This window comes from Cynocephalus volans, chromosome 4 (genome assembly GCF_027409185.1).
Source record: "Cynocephalus volans isolate mCynVol1 chromosome 4, mCynVol1.pri, whole genome shotgun sequence".
Taxonomy (NCBI): domain Eukaryota; kingdom Metazoa; phylum Chordata; class Mammalia; order Dermoptera; family Cynocephalidae; genus Cynocephalus; species Cynocephalus volans.
In genome coordinates, this window is record NC_084463.1 from 15,409,090 (window position 1) to 15,435,318 (window position 26,229).

Genomic DNA, 26,229 nt, shown 5'->3' on the forward strand with positions numbered 1-26,229 from the left:
TGTCGCTTAAAGGTGGATACAAAAAGTCTAGCCAGTAAGCTCAGCTGTTTTGAGTCGTGTTATAACACCAAGGGCAAGGGTTTAGATCGGTATGGGCAGCTGCAGAAAAATGAAACAAAGTGGATACAAAATAAAGATGCTTTCAGACACAAAGAAACTGAGAGAATTTGTACCAGCAGACCTTTAGGGTAGCTAAAGGAAGTATCAAAGGATGTTCTTTAGGCTGAAGAAAAATGATTATAGATGGATGAAAGCACTGAAAAGGGCAGTTATGTGGGTAAATATAAACGAATATTGGCTGTATAAAATAATAATAGTAATAATAATGACTTGTGGACTTAAAATATATATGGAATTAGTTGTAACACCAAGGTCAAGGGTTCAGAATCCCCTACAGGCCATTTGCCGGAAAAACAAAAACAAAAACAAAAACAAAAACAAAAACAAGAAGTAAAAACTATGGAATTAAAGTATATGGTAGTAATAGTAAGTTAAAAGGAAAGTAAATGGAGTTACTGTTCCAAGATCCTTGCGTTGTCTGGGAAGTAGTAAAAGTACTAATTTATACAAGATTTCATAAGTCAGAGATACATGTTATATAGCAACTAAGGTAACCACTAAAAGAATGGTAAAAGAATGTATATTTGATAAGTGCTAATAGAGGAGAAAATGGGAAATGCTTATAACAAAAGAGGGCATGAAAGGGAAGATAAAGGAACATGGAACAGGTGAGACACAGAAAACAAAGTTGTTATTTATTATGAGTTGGTACTTATTAGCAATTTTATATGGTTTATATAATATTTGACCTACAAAAAATTAGTAATGTCATAATGCATCAAATGTAAACAGATCAGATTAGTTGAAACCAAAGATTGTCAGAATGGGTTAAAAGGAAACCAATCTATATTCTGTGTACAGAGACTCATACATTAAACATAAGAATACAGGAAGATTGAAAGAATGGAAGAAGATACACCATGCAAACACCAACCCGAAGGCTAGAAGTATTACTAGAGGTGAAGAGGGATATTTCATTGATGAAGGGTTCAGTTTATCAAGAAGGAGGGAAAAAGGATGCTTAGGTATATACATTATAATTGCATTGATATGTTTTAAAATGAATGGAAAAAAGAAATAAAATAATAATCCTTATGAGTTAGGATAACTTTAAAATATTAGTTCTGGGGCTGGCCAGTTAGTTGACTTGGTAGAGCATGGTGCTTTTAATACCAAAGTCAAATCTTTGTACCGGCCAGCCACCAAAAAATTTTTATAAATATATTTTAAAATGTTAGTTTTGTCAGACTGATTAGTTTTTGCATTTATGATTTGTGCTTTTTTTGTCTTAAGAAATCTTTTCTTTCTGAGCTCTATCCAACAAATAAGTTGTGTTCCTATTTTTTTTAAAGCTCTCTAGATTTTTTCCCTCATATTGAGATCTTTAATTAACCTGAAATTTATTTTCATGTAATGTGCAAGGGATGTAATTTTAGTTTTTTTCATATGGATAACCAGTTTCTCAGTAGTTTTTCTCTTGAATTCTTCATTTATAATGTCATTTCTGATACTGAGTTTCCATATGTGCATGGGTCTATATCTGGGCTGTCTTCTGTTCCATTTGGCCACTTGTCTTTGGCCAGCATCACACTTTTAATTATAAGATGCAAGTCTTGATAGCTCGTTGCGTAAATACGTGGCTATTTTTGGTCCCTTTTTCTTCCATGTGGGTTTTAGGATCATCAGCTCCATGAAGAAGCTTGTTGAAATTTTGATAAGAATTGCACTGACTTTATACACTAACTTGGGGGAGAATTGACATTTTTGTTTTCTTTAAAAAAAAAAAATTATTGTATTTATTGAATCAAAATCGATTATACATATTTTGGGGGTTGAACGTTGAGATATGTTGATTAAATAATATTACTAACATATATATTGTTACAGATCGTAATTATTCTTTATGCCCCTTATCCAATCTCTCCCCTTCTCCCATTCACTCCCCTTCCCCCTCTAATTACCCTAGATTTCTTCTCTCCTTCTGAAAGAAGGTTACTCTGTTAATTTGTTGCCTAGACGATCTGTCCAAACTGAGAGATGTGATCAGGTCCCCCAATATTATCGTAAAGCAGATGCTTCTTCTGTCACTCTGAAATGGGTTTTGTGGAAAGAGACACCCTCTTCTTTTCTTTGTCTCTGTTAGTGACTCTTCCTTGTGTGAATGCACTCCAGTGGTTGGTGGACCATCTGCTTTATAAAAATTTTTTAAAGGTGACCAGTAAGGGGTTAACCCTTGATTTGGTGTTGTCAGCACCACACTCCCAAGTGAGCAACAGGCTGACCCCAGAATTGACATTTTTTTTATCTTGAGTCTTTCTATCTGTGAACATGGTAGATTGATTTCTATCTTCTTTTATGTTCTTCAGTAAAGTTTTATAATTTTCTTCATAAAAGTCTTTCACATCTTTTGTTGTGAAATGTATACCTATTTGGGGCCTGCTGTTGTCTGGGCCACAGCTTCAGATCTCTCCTCTGTTAGCTGTGACCTTGAGTCTGCCAGGAGCCACTTTACCCTCTGTTGCAGATTCTGAAATGGGTCCAAGGATTTTCTGTCTTGCTTGATTCTCGGGATTAAACCTGATGATGGCTACAAACTACTCAAATAAACAGAACTTTGAGGAAAAAAAAGATATATATCTTGGAACCTTAAATTTTTATTTGTGCCATTAATTGTAAATGGCAATTGAAGTTATATTTTTAAATTATTTATATAATATTTAGGAATGCTGTTGGTTTTCATATATTGAATTTGAATCCAATCCAGCAACCAGATTTTTTTTTTTTTTTTTTTTAAGGTGACAAGTAAGGGGATCTTAACCCTTGACTTTGGTGTTGTCAGCACCATGCTCTCCCAAGTGAGCTAACCGGCCATCCCTATATAGGGATCCGAACCTGCAGCCGTGGTGTTATCAGCACCACACTCTCCCAAGTGAGCCACAGGCCGGCCCTAACCAGATTGTTTTATTGTTTCTAATGTTTTGTCAATTCTCTGGTTTTCTTCATGGACAAGTATATCATCCACAAATAAAATTTATTTTTCCTATTACTTATACTTTTACTATCTGCATGCATACGTAAACAATGTGGTTTAAGTGGACATTTAACATTAATGTAATTATATACATGGAGTTATATTGTATGGTTTTTGGGGTTTTTTTGGCGGCTGGCCTGTATGGGGATCCAAACCCTTGACCTTGGTGTTATCAATACCACGCTCTAACTAAGTGAGCTAATTGGCCAGCCCCATTTGTATTTCGTTTCTGTTTTTTTTTAATACTAACTTTGTTTGAGAGGAATGTCTGTGTTGTAGTTAGTGTAGTGTATTGTCATTGCTACATATTATTTTGCTGTAATGAATATCCTACAATTTATGTATCTACTGTACTATTTATGAACATTTGGGTTGTTGCCACTTTTCAGTTATTACTAATAATGTTGTTCCACATATTTTTGTTTGTGTATCCTAGTATACCTTTGCAGGCATAGATCTGCAGGTTCATAGAGTATACAAATCTAACCTGACATAGCCCTGGACAGTTTCCCAAGTTGGTTGTGTCAGTTTAGATTTCCACTGGCAGTACTGAGGATTCCTTTTGCTCCACATCTTTGCCAGTGGTTGGCATCACCAGTTTGGTTTGTGTCTAATTGTGATCTTGTAGTTTTCATTTTTCTGCATGATTAATGAGGTTGAGCACCATTTCTTTTAAAATTTTATTTATTTATTTATTTATTTTTAAAAGATGACCGGTAAGGGGATCTTAACCCTTGGCATGGTGTTGTCAGCACCACGCTCAGCCAGTGAGCAAACCCGCCATCCCTATATAGGATCGGAACCCATGGCCTTGGTGTTATCAGCACTGCACTCTCCTGAGTGAGCCATGGGCTGGCCCAAGGTTGAACACTTTTTCATATGTTTATTGCTTATTTGTTTTTTTTTTTGTTTGTTTGTTTTAAAGATGACCGGTAAGGGGATCTCAACCCTTGGCTTGGTGTTGTCAGCACCACGCTCAGCCAGTGAGCCAACTGGCCATCCCTACATAGGATCCAAACCTGTGGCCTTGGTGTTATCAGCATCGCACTCTCCCGAGTGAGCCACAGGCCAGCCCTTGTTTATTGCTTGTTTGGATATTATCTTTTGTCGTGGTCCTGTTCAAGTCTTTTGTCCATTTTTGCAATTGTCTGTCTTTATCTTACTGATTTGTAGTTCTTTATATATCCTGGGTATATAGTCTGGATATATATTGCCAATATCTTCTTTGATTCTGTGACTTGTGTTTTTACTCTTTTTGTAGTGTCTTTTAATAAAGTTCTTACTTTTAAAGTAGTATAAATTAATATTTTCCTCTATGGTTAGTGCTTTTTATGGTCCTGTTTAATAAAAACTTTTCTCTACCATCGAGTCATGTGGATTATTTTCCTGTATTGCCTTCTAAAGTTTTCTAGATTTGTTTCACATTTAGGTCTATAACCCACCTGGAATTAATTTATTTTGGTATAGTATAGGGTGAGGATTTAGTTTGATTTTCTTTTTTTCCCATATGGATACCCGGTTGTTCCACTACCATTTTTGGGAAATATTGCTACTTTGCCATATATCAAGGGTCTATGTTTGTATGAGTCTATTTCTGGACTTTTCTGTTCCACTAGTGTGTCTTTTCCAGACACATAAAAATGAATGTAAATAGAAAGCCGAAACAAGATGGAAGGAATAAATACAAATTTTCAGTCATTGTAACATAAAACGGACTAAACACATCAGTTAGAAAGCAAAGATTATTACATTTGATTTTAAAAATCTAGCTATAGTTCTTAACAGAGACCCACTTAAAAAAAAAAAAAGAATTCAGAAAAGTTGAAAGTAAAAGATGGAAAAAAGAATTGCCAGGCAAATTCTGAGAATCCTGCATTTATATGGGAAGGAATGGGTATCTCAGTTTAACTCCATGCTTTGTTGGGTCCAAGGCCTGTCTCTTCCTGTCCTCTAGTGGTTGTTAAAACTCAAACCTCTAGATTATAGAGATGTACCTCCCAGGGCAGGCATGTTCTTTTTTTTTTTTTTTTTTGCCCTTGGGAATTTTCTCTATTGTAGGGTCAGCCATGTATTTAAAAGTAATTTGCCATATTTCATCTAGCATGTTTTAGGCATTTGTGCGATGTTTTCCTCCCAGTTGTTTAGTGTGTGTTGTCTACACCATTAGTCTTTCATAGGGTTTTAAGAACCCACCCTTTTAGTGGGACCACTAAAAATGTAAAGTGATTTCCAGCTGGCATTGGGATTATAGATCATTTCTTATATTCATGTATGTTTCATATTTTTGCAGAAGAGTGCATATTGTATAACCTTCTTTGATTTAGAAAAGGAAATTGTCCTTAAGATCCTCCAAGTAATAGCCCTTCTTTTCCATTTGTTGCAGGTGGTGCGGTTGTGTCAGAACCCAAAGCTGGCGCTAAAGAATAGCCCACCTTATATCTTAGACCTGCTGCCAGATACCTACCAGCATCTCCGTATTATCTTGTCAAGATATGAGGGGAAGATGGAGACACTTGGAGAAAATGAATATTTTAGGGTGTTCATGGAGAATTTGATGAAGAAAACTAAGCAGACCATAAGCCTCTTCAAGGAGGGGAAAGAAAGAATGTATGAGGAGAATTCTCAGCCTAGGTAATGGAGAAATACTACACAAGTATTAATTCAGGTCTGTGACTGCCTGAATGGTAACACATAGAAGTAGTTGAGTTGATTTTAATTTTGTTTATGACATTTGATCTAAAGGTGTGTTTATATAAAAGGTGGCCTTTTATATAAAAGAGGACATTGGACCATCCCTAGTTTGATAGATTTGTTTATGTCTGAAAAATTAGTGACTTATAGTCATGAAAATGGGTTAGAGGCAGTAGGTCCTTTGAAGACTCTGAAGATCATGAAAATAGGTGGATAGGTGAGTTTGAAAGGAAGAAAGTTGGGGTGAAGCTGAGGTTGGGAATAAATAATAAGAGGTCAAATCTTGGCATAAGCTGTAGCATATTAGGTAAATAAGTATAGGATGATAGGGGGAAAATAAACCAGTAGTTTAGGTAACTTTTTTTAAAAAAAATAAAGCAAAGTGAAATGACATTTCTCTTATAGGTAAAAGTAACCTTTCATATAAAGTAGGTAAGGTAAGGTAGGCAAATGCAGTTAATTCAATAAGTATTTGAGAGACCACTATGTATACTTTTGTACTAATTAAATGTTAGAGACTGTAGGCCATCCTACACGTTGTTAGCTTGGTTGTTGTAAATTACATACTGGAAGAGAAATAAGTTAACTGTGTGTGTGGATATAGTTGTGTTTGGTTTTGTCCTACTGGAAATATTAACTTATCTGGAACAAATGATATAAATTTCACTGGAACTTTTTAATGAGTAAATTACTCTTGAGGAGTGACTTGAATTAGGAGCAACAGTAATTTCTGCAGGCATTTGGTTACCATGCATGACTCTAACAGTAATCTACTAAATGGTATCCTTGTTGTCTACCACTCCTTTTGCTCTGTTGGCTTAGATTCTGGTAACCCTAGTCTCTCACATAAAATTTTACACACATCATTATTCATATTACCTTTACTGCAACAAATTATTCAGATTTCGTTTAGAATATTAGTCTTTTTTTCTTAAAAAGATTTCTAGTGACTGATTCAATCTGTAGGAACCTTTGTTACTTCTAATTTAAATGAAAATGAACTTTATTCCTTTTAAATATTTAAATTTCATGACTTCTGTTAAAGTAATTGCTTTTTTTTTTTTGGTGGCTGGCCAGTACAGGGATCCGAACCCATGACCTTGGTGTTATAAGGCTGTGCTCTAACCAGTCAGACTTTCATTAAAATAAAACCTTGACTATGTGGACCTCTTAGCTAAGTAGTCATTTTTTATTGCTGAGTTAATAAAAATTTTTTTAAAAAATTCATTAGGTACCAAGACTTTAAAAATTTATTTTGTGTCTACTGTGAACTAGGTTCTGTATAATTCTAGGAGATGAAAAGGAGAGTTAAGCATTCAAATATGATATGACAAATGTTTTAGTTGAGATATGTATAAAATGCTGCATGAACACAGTTTTGCCTGGTGGCATTCAGAGAAGATGACATAGTAGGGGTGTTATTTGAACTAGATTTTGAAGAATGAGTAGGAATTTTCTAGGCAGAGAAGTCAGAAAAAGGTCTTTAACACAGTGACATGAAAATGCAGCCTCTGTGTGTTAAAGGAACATGAGACGTCTGGTTTGGCTAGCATTGCAGGAGACAGGTAATCTGGAAGTACAGATTGGAGTCAGATTGTAAAGGGCTGTTCTTTGACTTCTAGACTTTCTCCTATAGATCATAGGATGTCATAGAATAGTTTTTTTTTTAAAGTGTATTTTTATAGTGAAATAAAAATTACAGATTTTCTCGTTTTCTTAGAACATACTGAACATGGTTTAGTATTTTTTTTGTGACTGATGGTTTATCACTGAGAAGCAATATAGTATACTGGTTAAGTGGATGGACTCTAAAGCCAACTGCCAAGTTTCAGTCCTAACTTTCCACTTACTATGTGGTCTGTTTCCTTATCTGTAAAATGAAGTAATAGTTATACTTTCTTTGTAGGGTTGTTGGGAGTTATTAAAAGGGTAAGTAAATGTTTAGTACTTAGAACAGTGATTGGCACATCAAAAGTGATAAGTGGGTTAGGTCTTAGTATCTTAATCATTATCATTGTTTTTGTCATTTTTAACACAGATAATTGTATCCCGTTGTATATCAGCGATACTTCCAGGAGCTAATGAATATATTGTTTGCCCTTTTAAGTATATATTTTTATATATATTTGCCTTTACTAAATATAAGTATATAATATATACTATATAAAATATTAAAAGTAAGTATATAATTTGCCCTTACCGAATGATTTCAGACTACATTTACAAGTCCTTTTGCCTCTTTTTAAACCTCACTGTCAGTATGCCTGTCTGTATCAATTTCATTCCCCCTGATATGAGGCTTTTAATCCTCTATGGGCTTTGAATCCATACAACCAGGTTTGTACAAATTATATGTAAGTTGATAGATTTCAAGTGAGAATCAGGGTTTTTTTTGCGGGGGGCGGAATATGGCTTTAGTGTGTGATCTTTTTGTGATTTGAATTTTGGTTGCTTAGAGGCTTTTTTTTTTTGCTATTCAATTTTTTTTTACTGAAATATAATTTATATACCATAAAATTCACCCTTTTAAAGTATACAATTTAGTGTTTTTTAGTGTACTCACAAAGTCATGCAATCATGACCATCTAATTCCAGAACATTTTCATCACTCCAGAAAGAAACCCCCATAAAGCCACTCTTTATTCCTCTCTCCAGCTCCCTGCCCCATACTCCCCAAAATCCTTGGCAATCAGTAATATCTACTTTCTGTCTCCGTGGATTTGCCTGTTCTGGACATTTCATATAAGTGGAGTCAAATAACATGTGACATTTTGTGTCTGGCTTCTTTCACTTAGCATGTTTTCACAATTCATATGTATTATAGCATGTATCAGTACTTCATTCCTTTTATAGCTAAATAATATTTCCGTATATAGATATACCACATTTTGTTTATGGACATTTGGGTTGTTTCCACTTTTTGGCTATTATGAATAATGGTGCTGTGAACATTTGTGTACAAGTTTTTTGTGACTATGTGCTTTTACTTCTCTTGAGTATATACTGGAGTAGAATTGCTGAGTCATATGGTAATTATAAGTTTAACTCTTTGGGGAACATCCAAACTGTTTCCACAGTGGCTGCACCATTTTATATTCCCCCAGCAATGTATGAGGGTTCTCATTTCTCACTAACCCTTGTTATTGTCTTTTTGGTTATAGGTATCCTATTGGGTTTGAAGCAGTATCTCAAGGTTTTGAAATGCATTTCCCTAGTGAGCAGTGATGTGAACATCTTTTCATGTGCCTATTGAATGTTTGTATACCTTCTTTGGAAAAATGTCTATTCAGATCCTTTGCCCATTTTTTAATTGAGTTATTTGTCCTTTTATTGTTGAGTTGTAACAGTTCTTTGCATATAGTGAATACTAGACTCTTACCAGATATATGATTTGTAAAACTTTGTTTATACCCATTCTGTGGGTCATCTTTTTATTTTGTTTATGGTGTCCTTTGAAGCACCAACATTTATAATTTTGATGAAGATTAATATTTTTTCTTTTGTTGTTTGTACTTTTAGGAAGCCATTGCTGATTCAAGGTCAAGAAGATTATGCCTGTTTTTTCCTATGAGTTTTATAGTTTTAGCTCTTGCATTTAGGTCTTTGATCTATTTTGAGTTAGTTTTTGTATATGGTGTGAGGTAGAGGTCTAATTTCATTCTTTTGCATGTGGCTATTCCTTTGTTCCAGCACCAATTGTTGGAAACATTGTCCTTTCTACATCAAATGGACTTGTTGCCCTGGTTGAAAGTAAATTGACCATAAATATAAGAGTTTGTATCTGAATTCTCAATTCTATTTCATTAATCTGCATATCTATTCTGATACAAGTACCACTTGAAGCTTTGTAGTAAAGCTTTGAAATCAAGAAGGGTAAGACCCCTAACATTGTTCTTTTTCACAATTGTTTTGGCTATTCTGGATCCCGTGCGTTTCTATATAAATTTAGTATCAGCTTGTCAATTTCTACAAAAAGTGCAGGTGGAATTTTGATAGGTATTGCATTGAATCTGTAGATCAGTTTGGGGGAGTATTGCCATTTTAACAATATTACTTCTTTCAATCAATGAACACTGGATATCTTTCCATTTATTTATAACTTGTTTAATTTCTTTCAGTAATGTTTAGTAGTTTTAAGTGTTCAAGTCTTTGGCTTCCTTTGTTAAATCAATTCCTAAGTTTGTTTTTTTTTGATGCTATTGTAGATTTGTTTTCTTAATTTCATTTCTGGACTGTTTGCTCATGTATAGAAATACAAATACAGTTGATTTTTGTGTATTGATTTTATATCCTGCAACTCATTTATTTGCTCTAGTAGTTTTTTTTAGTGGATTTCTTAGGCTTTCCTAAACATAAGATCATATCATGTGCAAATAGAGATAGTTCTACTTCTGCCTTTTCTTTCTGGATGCCTTTTATATCTTTTTCTCGCCTTGGGTAGACCTCCCATGTTGAATAGAATCTATGTTGAATAGAAGTGGCAAGAGTGGACATCTTGTCTTTTTGCTGGTATAAGGAGGAAAGCTTTCAGTTTTTCACCTCTGAGTATGATATTAGCTGTGTAATTTTCATAGATGCCCTATATCAGGTTGAGGAAGTTTTCTTCCATATCTTGTTTCTTCAGTGTTTTTTATCATGAAAAGAGTGTTAGAGATCTTTTATGCTCTGTTCTTGTTTTTTCTCTTTGGGAGAGATGAAGTTGTAGAATAGCTGAATGCTGATTGAGTAAAGTATATGAAAAGAATCTTGATTATAAACAGAAAACTAGCTTAAATAGCTTAATCCAAAGTAGAAATTGGTTAACTTGTAGAATTCTAGAAAAAGTGAGTATCTTAAATTGCACTAAGGGCAAGAATGCAGGTAAGCCTCAAACAACTGAAACCGGGATTGAAATGGTGCCAGTACTCCATCTCTTATCTTTGATTTTTCTGGTATTACTTCTGTTCTCTTGGTATAGGTTAATATTTAAATTGCAGGAAAATTTGGCCTCTGCAATACCCAACTTTTATATTTTATGAGTTTCTGTTATAGCAGATGGTCTGACTCTTAGGTCAGGTTTTGACTTTGGCTTGACATAGAGCAATTGATTATCCCTGGTCCAGTCAATGCTGGAAAGAGAAGTTAGGTACTATGATTAGTCCAACATAGGCCAGGTACACAACTCTAGACTAACCAGCTGTGGCTTGGGGAGCATATCTGTTCTCTCAAAGCCATGTGCATGAGGGAATTTGTCCCTAGGCTGGCTGTCCCGGAGCCAATCCCTTAAGTATTCTCTAGAAGAGTGTACTTAAGTGTATCTATCAGTACATAATATATAGTTGCTTCATAACTTTATTTTAGAGAGAGTATTAGGTGAATCAAGTTCTCGAGGATAAATTTGCCCTCATTTTTCTTAAACCTTAAAAAAATGAGTTAAGAAAAAACCATAAGCCTCTTTCTTGTTTTTGATCTTTCTGGTTTTTGTACCTGTTTTCTTTTGTGCACAGGAAGTTATGGTAGAGGCTGAATGGGATTATATACAATGCAGTTAATTTTTAAAACTGGTTTATATTCACTGTGGAAATAAGATTAAGCTTTTCTATTGTAGTTATTCTGCCTTTTTAGAGGTAAACTGAAATTATCAAGATTTGGTTTGTTGTATTCAGCTTGGAATAGTTCAGAAGTAACTAAGAGCTCATGTGTGAACCATTCATTAAAGAAAAAGTTAGTCCTGAGTGCTTTCTCTGTGGTAGGCACTGCTGTAGGAGCAGTGATAGAGCAGTGAAGAGTACAGACATAGTTCCTTCTCTCATGAAGCGTATAACCAACCTTATGTTCATTCTTTTTCCATTAGTTTCCAAAGCATTACCTTTATTCTAGTTCTCAAATTATCTTCCAGTGGAATAGTGATATTTCACAAACTAGACAGAAGTGTTTGTGCTGCTATAGTCTTCTCCTTGCACCCTGAAAATAGATTTCAGTAAGTGTGCCAAATCCTATTGGTAGATAATAGCAACTTAGATCTTTGTGTTGAGGAGTTTGGGCTTGTTGGGAAGAAGTTCTCACATAGGTTAGGAATTCCTTTCTTGCTTCTTTTTTTTTTTAGATGGCCAGTATGAGGATATGAACCTGTGACTTTAGGATTGTAAGGCTGCACTCTAACCAACTGAGCCAACCAGCCAGCCCCCTTTCTTGCATTTTGGAAAGGGGCAGCAACATGTTCTTATATATCTTCTCAGTCCAGGAGAAGGATGATGATGGCTTGGATCAAGGTAGTGGTAGTAGAGATGAAAAGAGTGGGTAGAACTTGGTGTCTTTTAAAGCTAGCATACCAGGACTTGCTAATGGATTGGATAAGGTTTCTGGTTTGAGCAACTGGATAGATAGCTCAATGGGAAGCCACTGGAAGGTTTTAAACAGGGGAAGAACATGATCTGATTTGAATTTTACATTGATAATATTGGCTTCTATCTGAAAAATGGATGAGGGTTTATGGCAGTAGCAATGATGGGAGTAGAAGGATAGGTTATTGCTCTAGGTCAGATGACATAGCTTAGACCAAAGAAGAGGAAGTTGAAAGCAAAAACAATGGACAGAAAGAAAATAGATTGGAGTTAGAATCAGTAAGAATTAATTGCTGGTGGATTGGACAGGAGGAAGGTGGGAAAAGATGATAGGGAAGAATCAAGGATGACTTGTTTCTGGTTTCATTAATAACTCTTCCAATGGTGGTAGCATTTACTAAAATGGAGAATTCAGAGTAAATGTGGGGGAGAACAAAATTGAGAGTGAGGGGAATCAAGAGGAGTCCCATTTTGGACATGTTTTTAAGTTTGAGATATTTTTATGAGCCATTTAAGGAGATGGTGTCAAGTAAGCAATTGGCTGTATTAGAGTTTGAGTTTAGAGGGAGAGATCTGGAATAGAGATAGAAATTTAGATCAAAAAGGTATTTAAAGCCATGAGGGTGGATAGGATTATCTAGGGGGTAGGAAGAGGAGTCAGCAGTGGAGACTCAGGAGGCACTACTGAGGGAGAAAAAACCAGGAGAGAGTAAACTGCAAAAGCCAACAAAGGGCCAGCCCATGGCTCACTTGGAAGAGTGTGGTGCTGGTAACACCAAGGCCATGGGTTTGGATCCCTACATAGGGATGGTTGGTTAGCTCACTTGGGAGAGTGTGGTGCTGACAACACCAAGTCAAGGGTTAAGATCCCCTTACTGGTTATCTTAAAAAAAAAAAAAAAAAAAAAAAAAAAAAGCCAACAAAGAACATTTTAAAAAAGAAAAAAAAAAAACCTCTCTCTAAATAGAAAATTGGCAAAGGAGGTTGATTAATCCGCAAAGAAGAAATACAAAAGGCCAATATGAATATTAAAAGGACAGTCCAGTTTGCTAGGCGTAAAATGATTTTCTTTTGGCTTGCAAAAGTGGAAAATCTATTTATAATCGGTGTTTGAAAAAAGAGTGCAAAGGAAATGAGTACTTCCCTACCTGGTTGTAATAGGAGTGAAATTGGTTTAGCCTTTCTGGAGTGTAGTTTGTATCAAAAAATTTAGAATTTTGCTAACAGTTTCAGTTTTAGGAATTGTTGAAAAGAATTTATCAGGGAGTTAAGTTAAAATATAGCTATACAGCCATTTGTCAAATGCTGTCTATTGTAGGGAAAAACTAGAAACAACCTAAATGTTCAGCATCAGAAGACCTATTATATAAATAGCATACATACCATAGCTTCTGTTATGTAGACATTAAAAATTTTTATTGATGAAGAATAATGATATTGCAAACACAATATTGTTATTATTTTTAAATTTTTTGGTGACCGATTGGTATGGGGATCCGAATCCCTGACCTTGATGTTATCAATACTGTGCTGTAACCAACTGAGCTAACCGGCCAGCCCCACAAACAATATATTAATTAAAGAAATAGTTTACAGAATTGTATATATAACTAATAAGAGCCCATTTTTGTAAAAGTATTTCAAAATACAGAAAAAACCTAGATGGAATTGCACCAAAATACTAACAGTAGGTATCTCTAGGTATTAGAATTAGAGGTAGTTTTAATTTTATTTTTGTTTATGTTTACTGAAAGGAGGAGTCAACACCAGTTGACGATCCACTGGAGAGAGCCCGTTTATTAGGCAGCACACACACACATATATAGTGCTTTAAGGGGAAAGCTGATTGGCTTAAAATACAATCCCTACTTAGCATACCGCGTGGGGTTTGGGGGGAGCTGATAGGTGTATAATTCGCGCCAGAAGGAAGGAGAATACGGAAGAGAAGGGCAACCAGCGCCATGATGGGGTGTGGCCGAGAAGGGCTTATGTGATCGGGGTGTGATCCCTTGGGGCATTTGGGTCCTTACATTCCTCCCTTTTTCTTGTTTTAGGAAAGGGGACGTTGAAGTCATTGAGCTACTTCCTGCTGAACTGGGGCGTTGTGGGGGGGTGGCAAAAGGAGGAAGGTACATAAATACCCATTATGAAACCCCAAAGGAGGGTGGAGAAACAAGTAATTTCAAAAGGGGAAAAGTCCATAAACGTTCCTTGAAGCCACAAGTCGAATATGCGCCGGTTCCATTGTTCGTAGTTGGAGACTGGAGGGAGCAGCCAGGCGTCGGTGGCAAGGGCGTGTAGGAATGTGTTTCCTCTGTAAGGTGGTGTCTCTTCAGCATCGGCTGAGGCGCTCACGAGATGAGGCGGGGCGTTCATCGGTATCTAGGAGCTGGTAGTTTCTAAGCAAAAGCTAGTTAAAAGCCTGATTAGAAATTTTTCCCACTTGGGCTTGAAGAAACCTAATGATACAGGGCAAGAAAAGGCAGGTTAGGAGGAGGTTAGAGGTCCCAAAATGGGCCAAATCCAAGTTAGGACAGGGCTTAAGATAAAGGAGGAATAGGGGTTAGAACTGGATGTGGTTCGTAGGCTGGAAGCCAAGTCGGTGAGTTTGATGATGTTTGTTTCTACTAGACCAGATTCATTGATATAATAACAGCATTCTTCCCTAAGGAAGATGCAAGTACCTCCTTTTTCTGCAGTGAGGAGGTCTAGTGCTCTGCGGTTTTGGAGGGTGACCTGAGCTAAAGAGGTGATCTGTCTCTGAGTACAGAGTGAGTTGAGGGACAATGGTGACAACAAGGCACGGGACAGTAAGATTAGGCAGGATGGAGGTAGAGAGGGTTCCATTGCACCAGAAGAAAGTGCCTGGTGGGGTGTAGGTGTGGTTATGAATGGTTGTGTTAAGATTACAATAAGATGGAGAAGTTAGGGAGGAAGAGCTTCCGATGAGACAGTGACTGGGCAACAGAGTATTGTTGTCTTTGTCGTAGGGCTCTCAGAGAGGGACGCCTGGAAGGTTAAGGTGTTCTGGTGGTGGGGAGGAGGTAGCATTGAGAGGAAGGGAAGCATTTAAGGGGACAGCCGCCAGGAGCGGTCGTATGAGAGAGGCGCAACGAACGGGAGAGAGAGCTGGCGAGGTGTGGTTGAGAAAGATGAGTGTTTCAGAAATGATTTGTTGCCAGGTGTAAATGGGTGACCCTGGGGAACTAGCAGAAAAGGAAGAGGATTGTTCTAGGGCAGAGGAAAGTTGTTCTTCCTGATGTGAGATGTCCGTGGAGACATGAGATATTGGGTTGTGGACAGGAACGTATTTGCGGGAAATTTCTAGATTTCCGCATGGATGAGAGGCATAGCCATTGCAATAGAAGAAGGCAGTGATCCTGGTAGCCCATCTGGAGTCCCAGGGATCGGAAATTGTTAGGGAGTATTGCCCGCTGTTGAATGTAAACAACCTGCCGCCCGCCCCAATGAGTGGGTCATGGATCTTGCAGGACCAATACGGACAGCCTCCGTAAGTGTCCAGCCACCATTTACAGTGGGCGGCGGTTTGGTCATAGAGAAAACATAGGGAGGGACGGGTGGCTTGTTTGATTAACTTGGACGTAGCGAGAGGGATGTTTACAGGTTGAGAGCAACCGGAGGTGGGGCAATCTGCTGTCCCAGCTAGAGAGCCGCTGATCCGGGTTTGTTTTTCAGTGTAGGTCTCAAATGCCTCAAATTTCCATATATGGGAAGAGGCCTGAAAGCTCCCTGGGTGAAGTGAAAAGAACAGAAGAAGGCCGAGGAGAAGGTTCATGTCTCCAGAATTAGGGGTAGGGCTGAGGTCCGGGATAGGCGGAGTTTGAAAGGGTCGGTAGGATGAGGGATACACTTAAAAGAATGGTGTGTTAAGTTTTTCTGCAGTTTGTTACTGGAGTTCTCGGTGGCCGATGGCGGATCCTGAGTGTAAGGCTTCAGCCTAGAAATATGAATCCATGGAGTAACATGATTACCTGGCAGGGTAAGTTTAGCAGCGGTCGGAGTGCAAAGGATGACAGGACATGGGCCTTCCCACTTAGGGGTTAGGGGGGTTTTGGGTTCTGGGGAAGTGTAGAATACTAATTGGCCTGGGCTGAGTGAAAGGTTATTTTTGGAAAGTGATGGATCTGGAAGTAGCCAGTCCTGGTACTTCCATAATTCGGTGCGAAGGTGGGAGAGCAAAGGTAAAGCCATGGCGGGTGGTATGGGTCCTTCAGTTGCTGTGATCCCCTGGGGTAGGAGGGGCCTACCATACATGACTTCAAAAGGGGAAAGATTCTCGGAGGGCCTCTTTGGGAGAGCTCTGGCCTTGAGTAGAGCGAGAAGTAGAAGACAGACCCAATCAAGGTGTAATTCCAGAGATAATTTAGTTAGTATGTCTTTTAAGGTTCTGTTGGTTCTTTCTACCTTTCCAGATGCCTGAGGTCGGTAAGGGCAATGTAGGTGCCAGGGGAGAGAGAGTGACTGGGAGAGTTTTTGTACTATCTGGGCTGTAAATTCAGGTCCATTGTCAGATTGAATGGAAGTAGACATCCCAAATCGTGGGATGATTTGGGAAAGGAGAGTCTGGGCTACGGTGGAGGCCTTTTTATTGGATGTTGGGAATGCCTCCACCCATCCTGAAACGGTATCAACAAACACCAAGAGGTATTTGAGGCGCCGGACAGAAGGCATGTGTGTAAAATCGACTTGCCAGTCGGCTGCGGGTGTGAGACCTCTGGCCTGGTGGGAGGGGTATGGCCCAGGTTTGAGAGGGGTGTTAGGATTGGTACGCTGGCAGATTGTGCATGAGGAGGAGATTTTTCGTAAGAGGGCTTTGTCAGATGGGGTGATTGAGAAGAAGGCCTGTAAAAACTGGGATAAAGCTTGGGGGCTAGAGTGAAACAGGTCATGGAGCAAGCAAAAGAGAGAGGACTTATCATTAGGCGGTTGGGGCTGAGAGGGTGTCTGTGAACCCTAGGGGCCGTAAGGAAGAACGGGAAGTTGGTTTTGTGTCTGTGGGCGCCGTGCCGCAGTGCGTGCGGCGAGGTCAGCCTTACAATTCCCGCGAGTGATTGGGGAATCGTCCCTCTGGTGGGATCTGCAATGAATGACTCCTAATTTACAAGGTAAATGGGATGCCTCGATTAATGTGGAGATTAAAGCTGAGTTGGTGATTGTGTTACCCTTGGTGTTAAGCAGACCGCGTTCTTTCCATATGGCGGCATGAGAGAGAAGTATATGAAAGACATATTTGGAGTCTGTGTTTAAGTTAAGAGTTTTTCCTTCAGCTAGAATGCAGGCTCGCGTGGCAGCGATAAGTTCAGCCTGCTGGTTGGTAGTACCCCTGGGTAAAGGTTGGGCTTCTATAACCGAATCAAGGGAGACTATGGCATATAACCTGCGTAATGAGTGTTTCCTTCCTTGAATGAGGATCCATCCGTGAACCATGCGAGATCAGCGTGAGACAGGGGCCCCTCAGTGATGGAAGAGCGGTAAGGTATGAAATTCTGAAGGCTTTCTACGCAGCTATGCAAAGGCGTGTTGGGGGAATCTGGTATAGGCAGTAGAGTAGCCGGGTTTAGGGGTGGGCAAGTTTTGAAGGATAGGGCAGGATTTTCCAGAAACGAGGATAGGAGGGTTAGAATTCTGGAAGGTGGGAGGGAGTGGAGAGCCTTATAGGTAAGGAGGTCTTTAAGGTGATGTGGTGAGAGAATGGTAAGAGGTGCCCCAAATGTTAATTTGGATGCCTCCTTATGCAGCAACTGCCCTGCTGCTAGGGCTCTTAGACAGGGTGCCCAGCCTTGTACAGTGGGGTCTAACTGTTTTGATAGGTATGCTACAGGGGCAAAGGAGGGGCCATAATTCTGTCCTAGGACGCCCAGAGCTTGTCCCACATTTTCATGAACATAGAGGAAAAAGGGTTTAGTTAGATCAGGGAGATGAAGTGCAGGGGCCGTTAGAAGGGCCTGCTGAAGCTTGAGAAAAGGGCGCTGAGGTGAGGAGAGTAAAGGTTCTTCAGGAGGACCCTTACTCATATTATAGAGAGGTCGGGCTAGCAAAGAGAAATTGGGGATCCATGCTCTGAAATATCCGGCTAGACCCAGGAAAGATAGGATTTCTGTTTTGGTTTTGGGGATGGGCAGGTCAGTAAGAAGCTGTTTCCTGTCCAGGGTAATTTCCTTCTTTCCCGGGGAGAGGAGAAAACCAAGGTAGGTTACAGACGGCAAGGAGATTTGGGCTTTGGCAGGGGACACTCGATATCCCTTACCCGCTAGGAAGTTAAGCAAATGGGCAGTGTCAGCTTGGGATTGTTCCCATGAAGGACTGCATAGAAGGAGATCGTCCACATATTGTAATAAGGTGGACTCTGGATGGTTTAAGTGAAAAGATTTGAGGTCCTGTGCTAGGGTCTGCCCAAAAATATAAGGGCTATCCCGAAATCCCTGTGGCAGGACCATCCAAGTGAGTTGTTCGGAGTGGCGGGAATGGGGGTCAGTCCATGTGAAGGCAAAAATGTCCTGAGTGCCAGTTTCCAGGGGTATGGAAAAGAAGGCATCCTTTAAGTCCAAAACCGAGAAATGAGTAGAGGTCTCTGGGACCTTGGAAAGAAGAGTGTATGGATTTGATGCAAGGGGATGAATGGGAATGACAGCAGCATTAACAAGACGGAGATCATGGATGAGACAAAAGGCGCCATTAGGTTTTTTTACAGCGAGTATGGGAGTATTGAAAGGGGAGCGAGTGGGACGGAGATACCCCTTTTTTAATAGGTCCTGAATGATGGGACTTAACCCGAGGAGGGCTGCTGTGGTTAATGGATACTGAACCTGGCAAATATATTTGGAGGGGTCTTTTAGTTTTATGTGTACGGGGGAACACTGGGCCAGAGCGGGCTGGCAGTGTCCCAAACTGTGGGGTTAACAGGGTACGTCAGGATGGGTAAGGACCTTTTTGGAGGGGTGGAATTAGTAGGATCTTGGGCTTGAACTAGCGCTAGGAGGAAGGAAACAGGGGAAGAGGAAGAGGACAGGGGCAAGGTAATGGAGACTTGAAGCCGTGATAAAATGTCCCGTCCCAACAAGGGGACGGGGCATTGTGGCATGACTAGAAAGGAATGGGAGAAAACAGATTGAGTGCCTTGAAGGCAGCAGGTTAAAAGAGGGTTTTTTGGGGAAAGATTTGTTTACCTCCTACCCCGACTATAGGAGAGCTGCTGGAGGTGGTGGGGCCTTTATATTCCCTTAAGACCGAAAAGGTGGCTCCAGTGTCCAGGAGGAAAGATACTGGGTGGCCTTCCACAACCATGGATACCCTGGGCTCCTGCTTTGTTATAGAGATGGTCGGGAAGGGCCCCAAGGCTCCTTCAGTCCTCCTCAGCAAGGCCCACCATAGGTGGAGTCCACGGTTCGGGGGACTGTGGGGCAGTTGGTCCCTCACCCCTTCGGGCGAGGGGGCAATCAGATCCCCAGTGTCCCTTCTTTTTGCATTTTGGACAAGGAGTGGTGGGTGGCCTGGGGGTGGGGCAAGCCTTTGCCCAATGCCCTTCCCTCCCACATTTAAAGCAGGCTCCAGGTGGAGGCTTAGAGGTGGAGGCTGTGGGAGGGCGCCCAGGGGGTTTGATAAGCTGGGCCAACATCTGGAAGTTGGCGTGGTCGGCCTTTTGTTTTCGACATTCCTTTTCCTCATCTCGATTATGAAAGACTTTGAAGGCCACTGACAGGATTTCGGTCTGAGGGGTTGCAGGACCCTGCTCTAATTTTTTAAGTTTAGTTTTAATGTCGGGGTAGGATTGGGCCAGAAAATAAGTCATAAGGACATTGTTGAAAGGCCTGAGTTAATCAGTTGAGGAACTTGGAGGGAGTTTCCTCCTTTTTTTGGACAATTTCTTGAATTTTTTGGAAATTGACGACCTTGCGAGCCGATTTTTTGAGGCCAATTATTAAGCAAGAGGCAAAACGGTCTCGAGCCTGGATTCCCTGGGCTGTGTTATAATCCCAATTAGGTTCCTGTTCTGGGACTGCTTGGGGGCCTGGCAGGTGATCTGGATTGGTACGATGGGTGTCAATGGCATGGGTTTGGGCTATATCCCAGACCCTGCGGTGTTCCTCAGGGAGGAGGGTATTGGCTAGGAGCATGAAGATGTCATGATGTGTGAGGCTGTAGGCCTGCAGGATCCATTGGAATTCTTTAATGTAGGTGGTAGGGTCGGTAGAGAAAGAGCCTAGTCTTTTTTCTAATTCTGTAAGGTCAGCTAGGGAAAAGGGAACATGGACCCTAACTACTCCTTCAGCCCCAGCTACCTCACGTAGTGGGGCGATTGTTGAAGGGGCGGGGGGAGGACCTCGGGAATGGGTGAAAGGGGGGCTTAGTGGGTCAGGGGTAGGTGAGGGTAAAGACGGGGGAGTGGATGGCGCTGGAGGTTCAGAAGGTGACGCGGATGACAGGGGAAGAGGAGCAGACGCTGGAGGCACTGGGGGAGGAGGAGGTCGGTAGGGTGGGGGTTCATCAGCAGGGTCGAAGGTGGAAGGATCGAGGGGTGACTGTGAAGAGGGTTTACAGGCTAAAAGGACTTGAGAAGGGAGCACAGGAGGAGCAGAGGGTGGGGTTCTGAGCCAAGAGGTGAAAAGCCTCAATGTAGGGGATTTCCTTCCATTTTTTTAGGCACTGGCAGTAGTTAAAGAGGTCACGTAGAATGTTAGGATCTAATGTGCCCTCAGGGGGCCATGAGTTTTGATTATCTAAAGGATAATAAGGCCAATCTTGTGTGCAGAATTTGGTAAGGAGTTTGGGCTTAATATCTGGCCTCAGGGAAAGATTGGTGAGGTTTTTCAGAAGGCATTGAAGTGGAGAGTCCTCTAGGGAGGGGGAGGAAGCGCCCATTCTGGTCTCTTAATGGGAATTTTAGACAGAAATTGGACAGAGATTAGTGATAAGACAGATCCTTTGGCTGGTTGGGAAAAGCGGGATCCTAGAGGGCGTCCCCAGTAGGTCACGTTAGTCCCGGCAGGTTCAAGTACGAACCAGGAGGAGAGAAGGGAGGTGTGGGTCGTCACCCAGACCTTCACTTCTCTAGGGCAAAAGCCCGGTGCCTGAAGGAAACCTAGCACTAGGAATTTCTGGTTGGGTTCCGGACCCGGGAAGTGGAGAGAGACGGAAATCGGACAGAGATTAGAAGAGAGTGGTGGACAAGAGGGTGAAAGAGAGAAGGAGAGAACAGAATGGGGCTTTTAACTTCCAAAAATGAAAGTAAAAGTTTACCGGGGCTTTGGAACCTGTTATAGTTTGGGAATTTATGGTGGTCGTGAAGACCGTGGTGGGGTGGTATGGGTGTTAGGGGCTACCAGACGATCTAGACTCCCTGTGGTAGCCTGAAAAGGGCCGGTGCCCTTTAGAAAAGGGGGCTTCCCTAATGATGAGCCGGTGGTGAGTGGAAGAAGCCAGCGCCGAAAACAATGGACGAGGGTGGACCGTCAATGGTGAGCGGTGGAAGGGAGGCCTGTTCTGGCAGGACGGAGTTCCCGAGGGGCGACTCGAGAGGTGCTCGCGCTGTGATCTGAAAAGTGTTACAGCTCGAGGGAGCCCTGAGGGGCGACTCGGAAGGTGCTGTCGCTGCGATCCGAAAAGTGTCGTCGCTGTCACCAAATGAAAGGACGAGTCGACACCAGTTGACGATCCACCGGAGAGAGCCCGTTTATTAGGCAGCACACACACATATATAGGGCTTTAAGGGGAAAGCTGATTGGCTTAAAATACAATCCCTACTTAGCATACCGCCTGGGGTTTGGGGGGAGCTGATAGGTGTGTAATTCGCGCCGGAAGGAAGGAGAATACGGAAGAGAAGGGCAACCAGCGCCATGATGGGGTGTGGCCGAGAAGGGCTTATGTGATGGGGTGTGATCCCTTGGGGCATTTGGGTCCCTACATTTACTAAATTTTTTATAATAACTATGTAATTGAGCAAATTCTTTTTTTTTTCGACTGGCTGAAATTCTTTTTTTTTTTTTTTTCTAAAAGATGACCGGTAAGGGGATCTTAACCCTTGACTTGGTGTTGTCAGCACCATGCTCACCCAATGAGCTAACCGGCCATCCCTATATGGGATCCCAACCCGGGGCCTTGGTGTTATCAGCACCGCACTCTCCCGAGTGAGCCACAGGTCGGCCCTGAAATTCTTTTTAAAAGAAGAAAAAAATGTGATACTTTGCTGGTAACAGCATGGATTCACAAGAAAAATCCCCAAAAACCTTTCCATTTATTGCAGTAACATTGTTATTAGATTCAGGTGAGCTTAGTGAACCTAGCCAGAGGCAGTGCTAAGTCCTTGAGAGGCTAGAAAACTGTGTCAGAATGAACAAGGTGAAGTTTACGAAGGTTTAGTTCTCAGCATTATCCTGTGCAAGATGATAGTGTTTACAGAGCAGTAGATCATAAATTACTATGTTTTAATTGTTAAAACATGGTAATAAGTTCTTCTGTTTTCTTAGAAAATCTAATGTAGGGATAGGTTATAGATTAGTGCCTCAAGTACTGTTTGTTTGTTTTTTAAAATCAAATATCTACCAGCTTTTCTGAAGCTTTTATTATTGCAGTTTTTCCTCAAACTTTTTGGTTTCAGGACCCCCTTTATGTTCTAGAAATCATTAAGGACCTCATAAAGCTTTTGTGGATATATGTGTTTATCTATCATATTTACCATATTTGATATTAAAACTGAGAGATTTAAAAATATTTAAATATTTAAAATGACATTTAAATAACAATAAGCCTATTACATGTTAACATGAAAACTTTTATGAAAAATGACTATTTTCCAAAACAAACAAACAAAAAAAAGTAGTGAGAAGAGAAGCTGCTTAGACTGAATGTTTGTATTCCCCCCCAAAATTCATATGCTGAACCCTAATTCCCAATGTGATAGTATTTGGAGGTGGGGCCTTTAGGAAGTGATTAGGTCATGAGAGCAGAGCCCTCATGAATGGGATTAGTGCCCTTATAAAAAAGACCCCAGAGAACTCCTTGCACTTTCCTCCATGTGAGGATGCAGAGAGAAGTCAGGAGTGTGCAACTCAGAAGAGGGCCTTCACCAGAACTTGGCCATGCTGGTTCTTAGACTTCCCAGCCTCCAGAACTGTGAGAAATAAATTTCTCTTGTCTATTAGCCACTGAGTCTATGGCATCTCGTTATAGCAGCCTGAACAGACTAAGGTAGAGGCATTCATTTACATTTTTTGCAAATCTCTTTAACATACAGGTCAAGAGAATGCAGCTGGGTTTTCATATCTGCTGCATTCAGTCTGTTACAATATGATGTTTTGGTTGAAGTGTATGAAGAAAATCCAGCCTCCCACAGATCGGTAGTTGGAAAAGGGAAGTGTAGTCATATTACATCAAAACTGAACAAGTGTTAATTTCTTAAAAATGTTAGTTGCCAAATCTTAAACCACTTCAGTGAGTGTTTTATGCTTTGTTATTTTAAGATTCATTGGTCTATCTTGTACTTGGAATGAATCTTTTACCCATGCATGATTTTGTAACATGCACCAATCACTTGGAAAATACTGTTTCACTAGGTTATGTAGATTTTCCAAATGTGACACATCATTATACAGGATCAAAACATAACATCCTTTAATTAAATCTCATTAGAAAAGTTTAGGATTGGGAAGCCGTTCAGCTCATGGTAGTGGGTAGAAGTTTCAAAAATTCGAATTTTTGCTTAAAAGCTTGAATTTTTTCATTGGCAACAAAAACTATCAGTTGTTTTTCTTGAAGTGACACGTTGCTTCCTTCGTTTTGGAGAAACTGTCTGCCAATTATCCAGGTCTGAGTAACCATAGTTTGTCTTTTAGTCATTCTTTCAAGTAAAAATGGTGTTTCGTAGCATATATAAAAACCCACAGCTAACATAATACTTGATGGTGAAAGACTGAAAGCGTTTCCTCTAAGATCAGGAACTAGACAAGGAATCCCACTTTTGCCACTTCTATTCAGCATAGCACTGGAAGTTCTAGTCAGAGCAATTAGGCGAGGAAAAGAAATAAAAGGTGTCCAGATGGGGGGAAAAATCTCCATTTGTATTTGATATAATCTTGTATGTAGGAAAACCTAAAAAGTCCACTAAAGAATGACTAGAGCCAATAAATGAGTTCTACAAAGTTGCAGGACACAAAATCAATATACAAAAATCAGTTGTATTTCTATACGTGAGCAATGAATAATCCAAAAGTGAAATTACAAAAACAATTCTATTTATTATAGCGTCAAAAAGAATAAAACACTTAGGAATAAAATTAAACAAGGATGAAAAAGACGTATACACTGGAAACTACAAAACATTGCTGAAAGAAATTAAAGATCTAAGTAAATGGAAAGACATTCTGTGTTCATAGATTGGAAGACTTAGAATTGTTAAAATGGCAATACCTCCCAAATTGTTCTACAAATTTAGTGCAATACCTATCAAAATTCCAGCTGCCTTTTTGCAGAAATTGACAAGCTGATTCTAAAATTCATAAAGAATCTGAAGGGACCTCAAATAGCCAAAACAGTTTTGAGCAAGAATAATGTTAGAAGACTCAGGCTTCTGGTTACAAAGCTTTACTACAAAGCTACAATAATCAGAACAATGTGGTATCGGTATAAGGATAGACATATAGGGGCCGGCCCGTGGCTCACTCGGGAGAGTGTGGTGCTGATAACACCAAGGCCACGGGTTCGGATCCCATATAGGGATGGCCGGTTAGCTCACTGGCTGAGCGTGGTGCTGACAACACCAAGTCAAGGGTTAAGATCCCCTTACCGGTCATCTTTTAAAAAAAAAAAAAAAAAGGATAGACATATAGACCAATGGAATAGAACTGAGAGCCCACACATATGTTCAGTTGATTTTTGACAAGGGTGTCAAGTCCATTTAATAGAAAAAGGATAGTCTTTTCAACAAGTGATGCTGAGAAAACTAGATTACCATACACAAAAAATGACATTGGAGCCTTACCTTATGCCATATATAAAAATTAACTCAAAATGGATCAAAGACCAAATTTAAGAGCTAAAATATAAAACTCTTGGAAGAAAACATAAGTGAAAGTCTTCATGACCTTGGGTTAGGCAGTGATTTCTTAAGTATGACCCTAAAAGCATAGACTATGAAAGACACAGACAAATTGGACTTTACCAAAATTAAAAACTTTGTATGTCAAAGGACACTATTAAGAGAGTGAAAATACAGCCTACAGAAGGGGAGAAAATATTTGCAAATTATATATCTCATAAGGGATTTACATCCAAAATATATAAAGAACAACAACTAAGTTAATTCAAAGATGGTCAGAAGATTTAAGTAGAAATTTCTTCAAAGAAGATACACAGTTGGCCAATAAGCTCATGAAAAGATGCTCAATATCATTTCGTTTATTTTTGGTGGCTGGGCTGGGCATTACAGGGATCTGAGCCTTTGACCTGCAACATTATTAATCATTAGGGAAATGTAAATCAAAACCATAGTGAGATATCATTTCACATTCATTAGGATGGTTATTTTAAAAAATAGGAAAATAAGTATTGGTGAGGATGTATGCCAGAAACCTTGTGCATTGCTGGTGGGAATGTAAAATGTTGCAATCACTGGGAAACAGTTTAGTAGTTCCTCAAAAAGTTGAACATAGAATTACCATATGATCTAGTAATTTTTCCTCTAAGTATATACATCCAAAAGATTGAAAGCAGGGACTTGGACAGATATTAACACCTGTGTTCATAGCAGCAGTATTCTTGACAGCCAGAAGGTAGAAACTACCCAAGTGTCCATCAGTAGATGAATGGATAAACTAAATGTGGCATATCCATACAGTGGGATATTATTCACCATAAAAGGAATGAAATTCTGATATATGCTTACATTACAGGTAAATCTTGAAAACATTATGCGAAGTGAAATAAGCCGGACACAAAAGGGTACATATTATTCCACTTATATCAGATACATTATATAGAGTAGGCAAATTCATAGAGGCAGAAGGTGTAATAGAGGTTACCGGGGGCTGGGAGAAGGGAGAGTAGATAGTTATGGTATAGAGTTTCTCTTTGGGCCTCTGAAAAATTCTGGAAATGGAGAGTGGTGATGGT

The 26,229-nt window shown here is 39.9% G+C and overlaps 1 protein-coding gene across 1 annotated transcript in view; it reads left to right on the forward strand.

Moving 5' to 3' along the window:
• The window catches only part of CBL (Cbl proto-oncogene), an 86,398-nt gene that overhangs the window by 15,009 nt on the left and 45,160 nt on the right, over window positions 1–26,229 (forward strand). Inside the window, exon 2 of the mRNA XM_063093763.1 lies at window positions 5,475–5,722. Within this exon, the coding sequence (XP_062949833.1) occupies window positions 5,475–5,722 (248 nt within the window). The remainder of the gene's footprint in view (window positions 1–5,474; window positions 5,723–26,229) is intronic.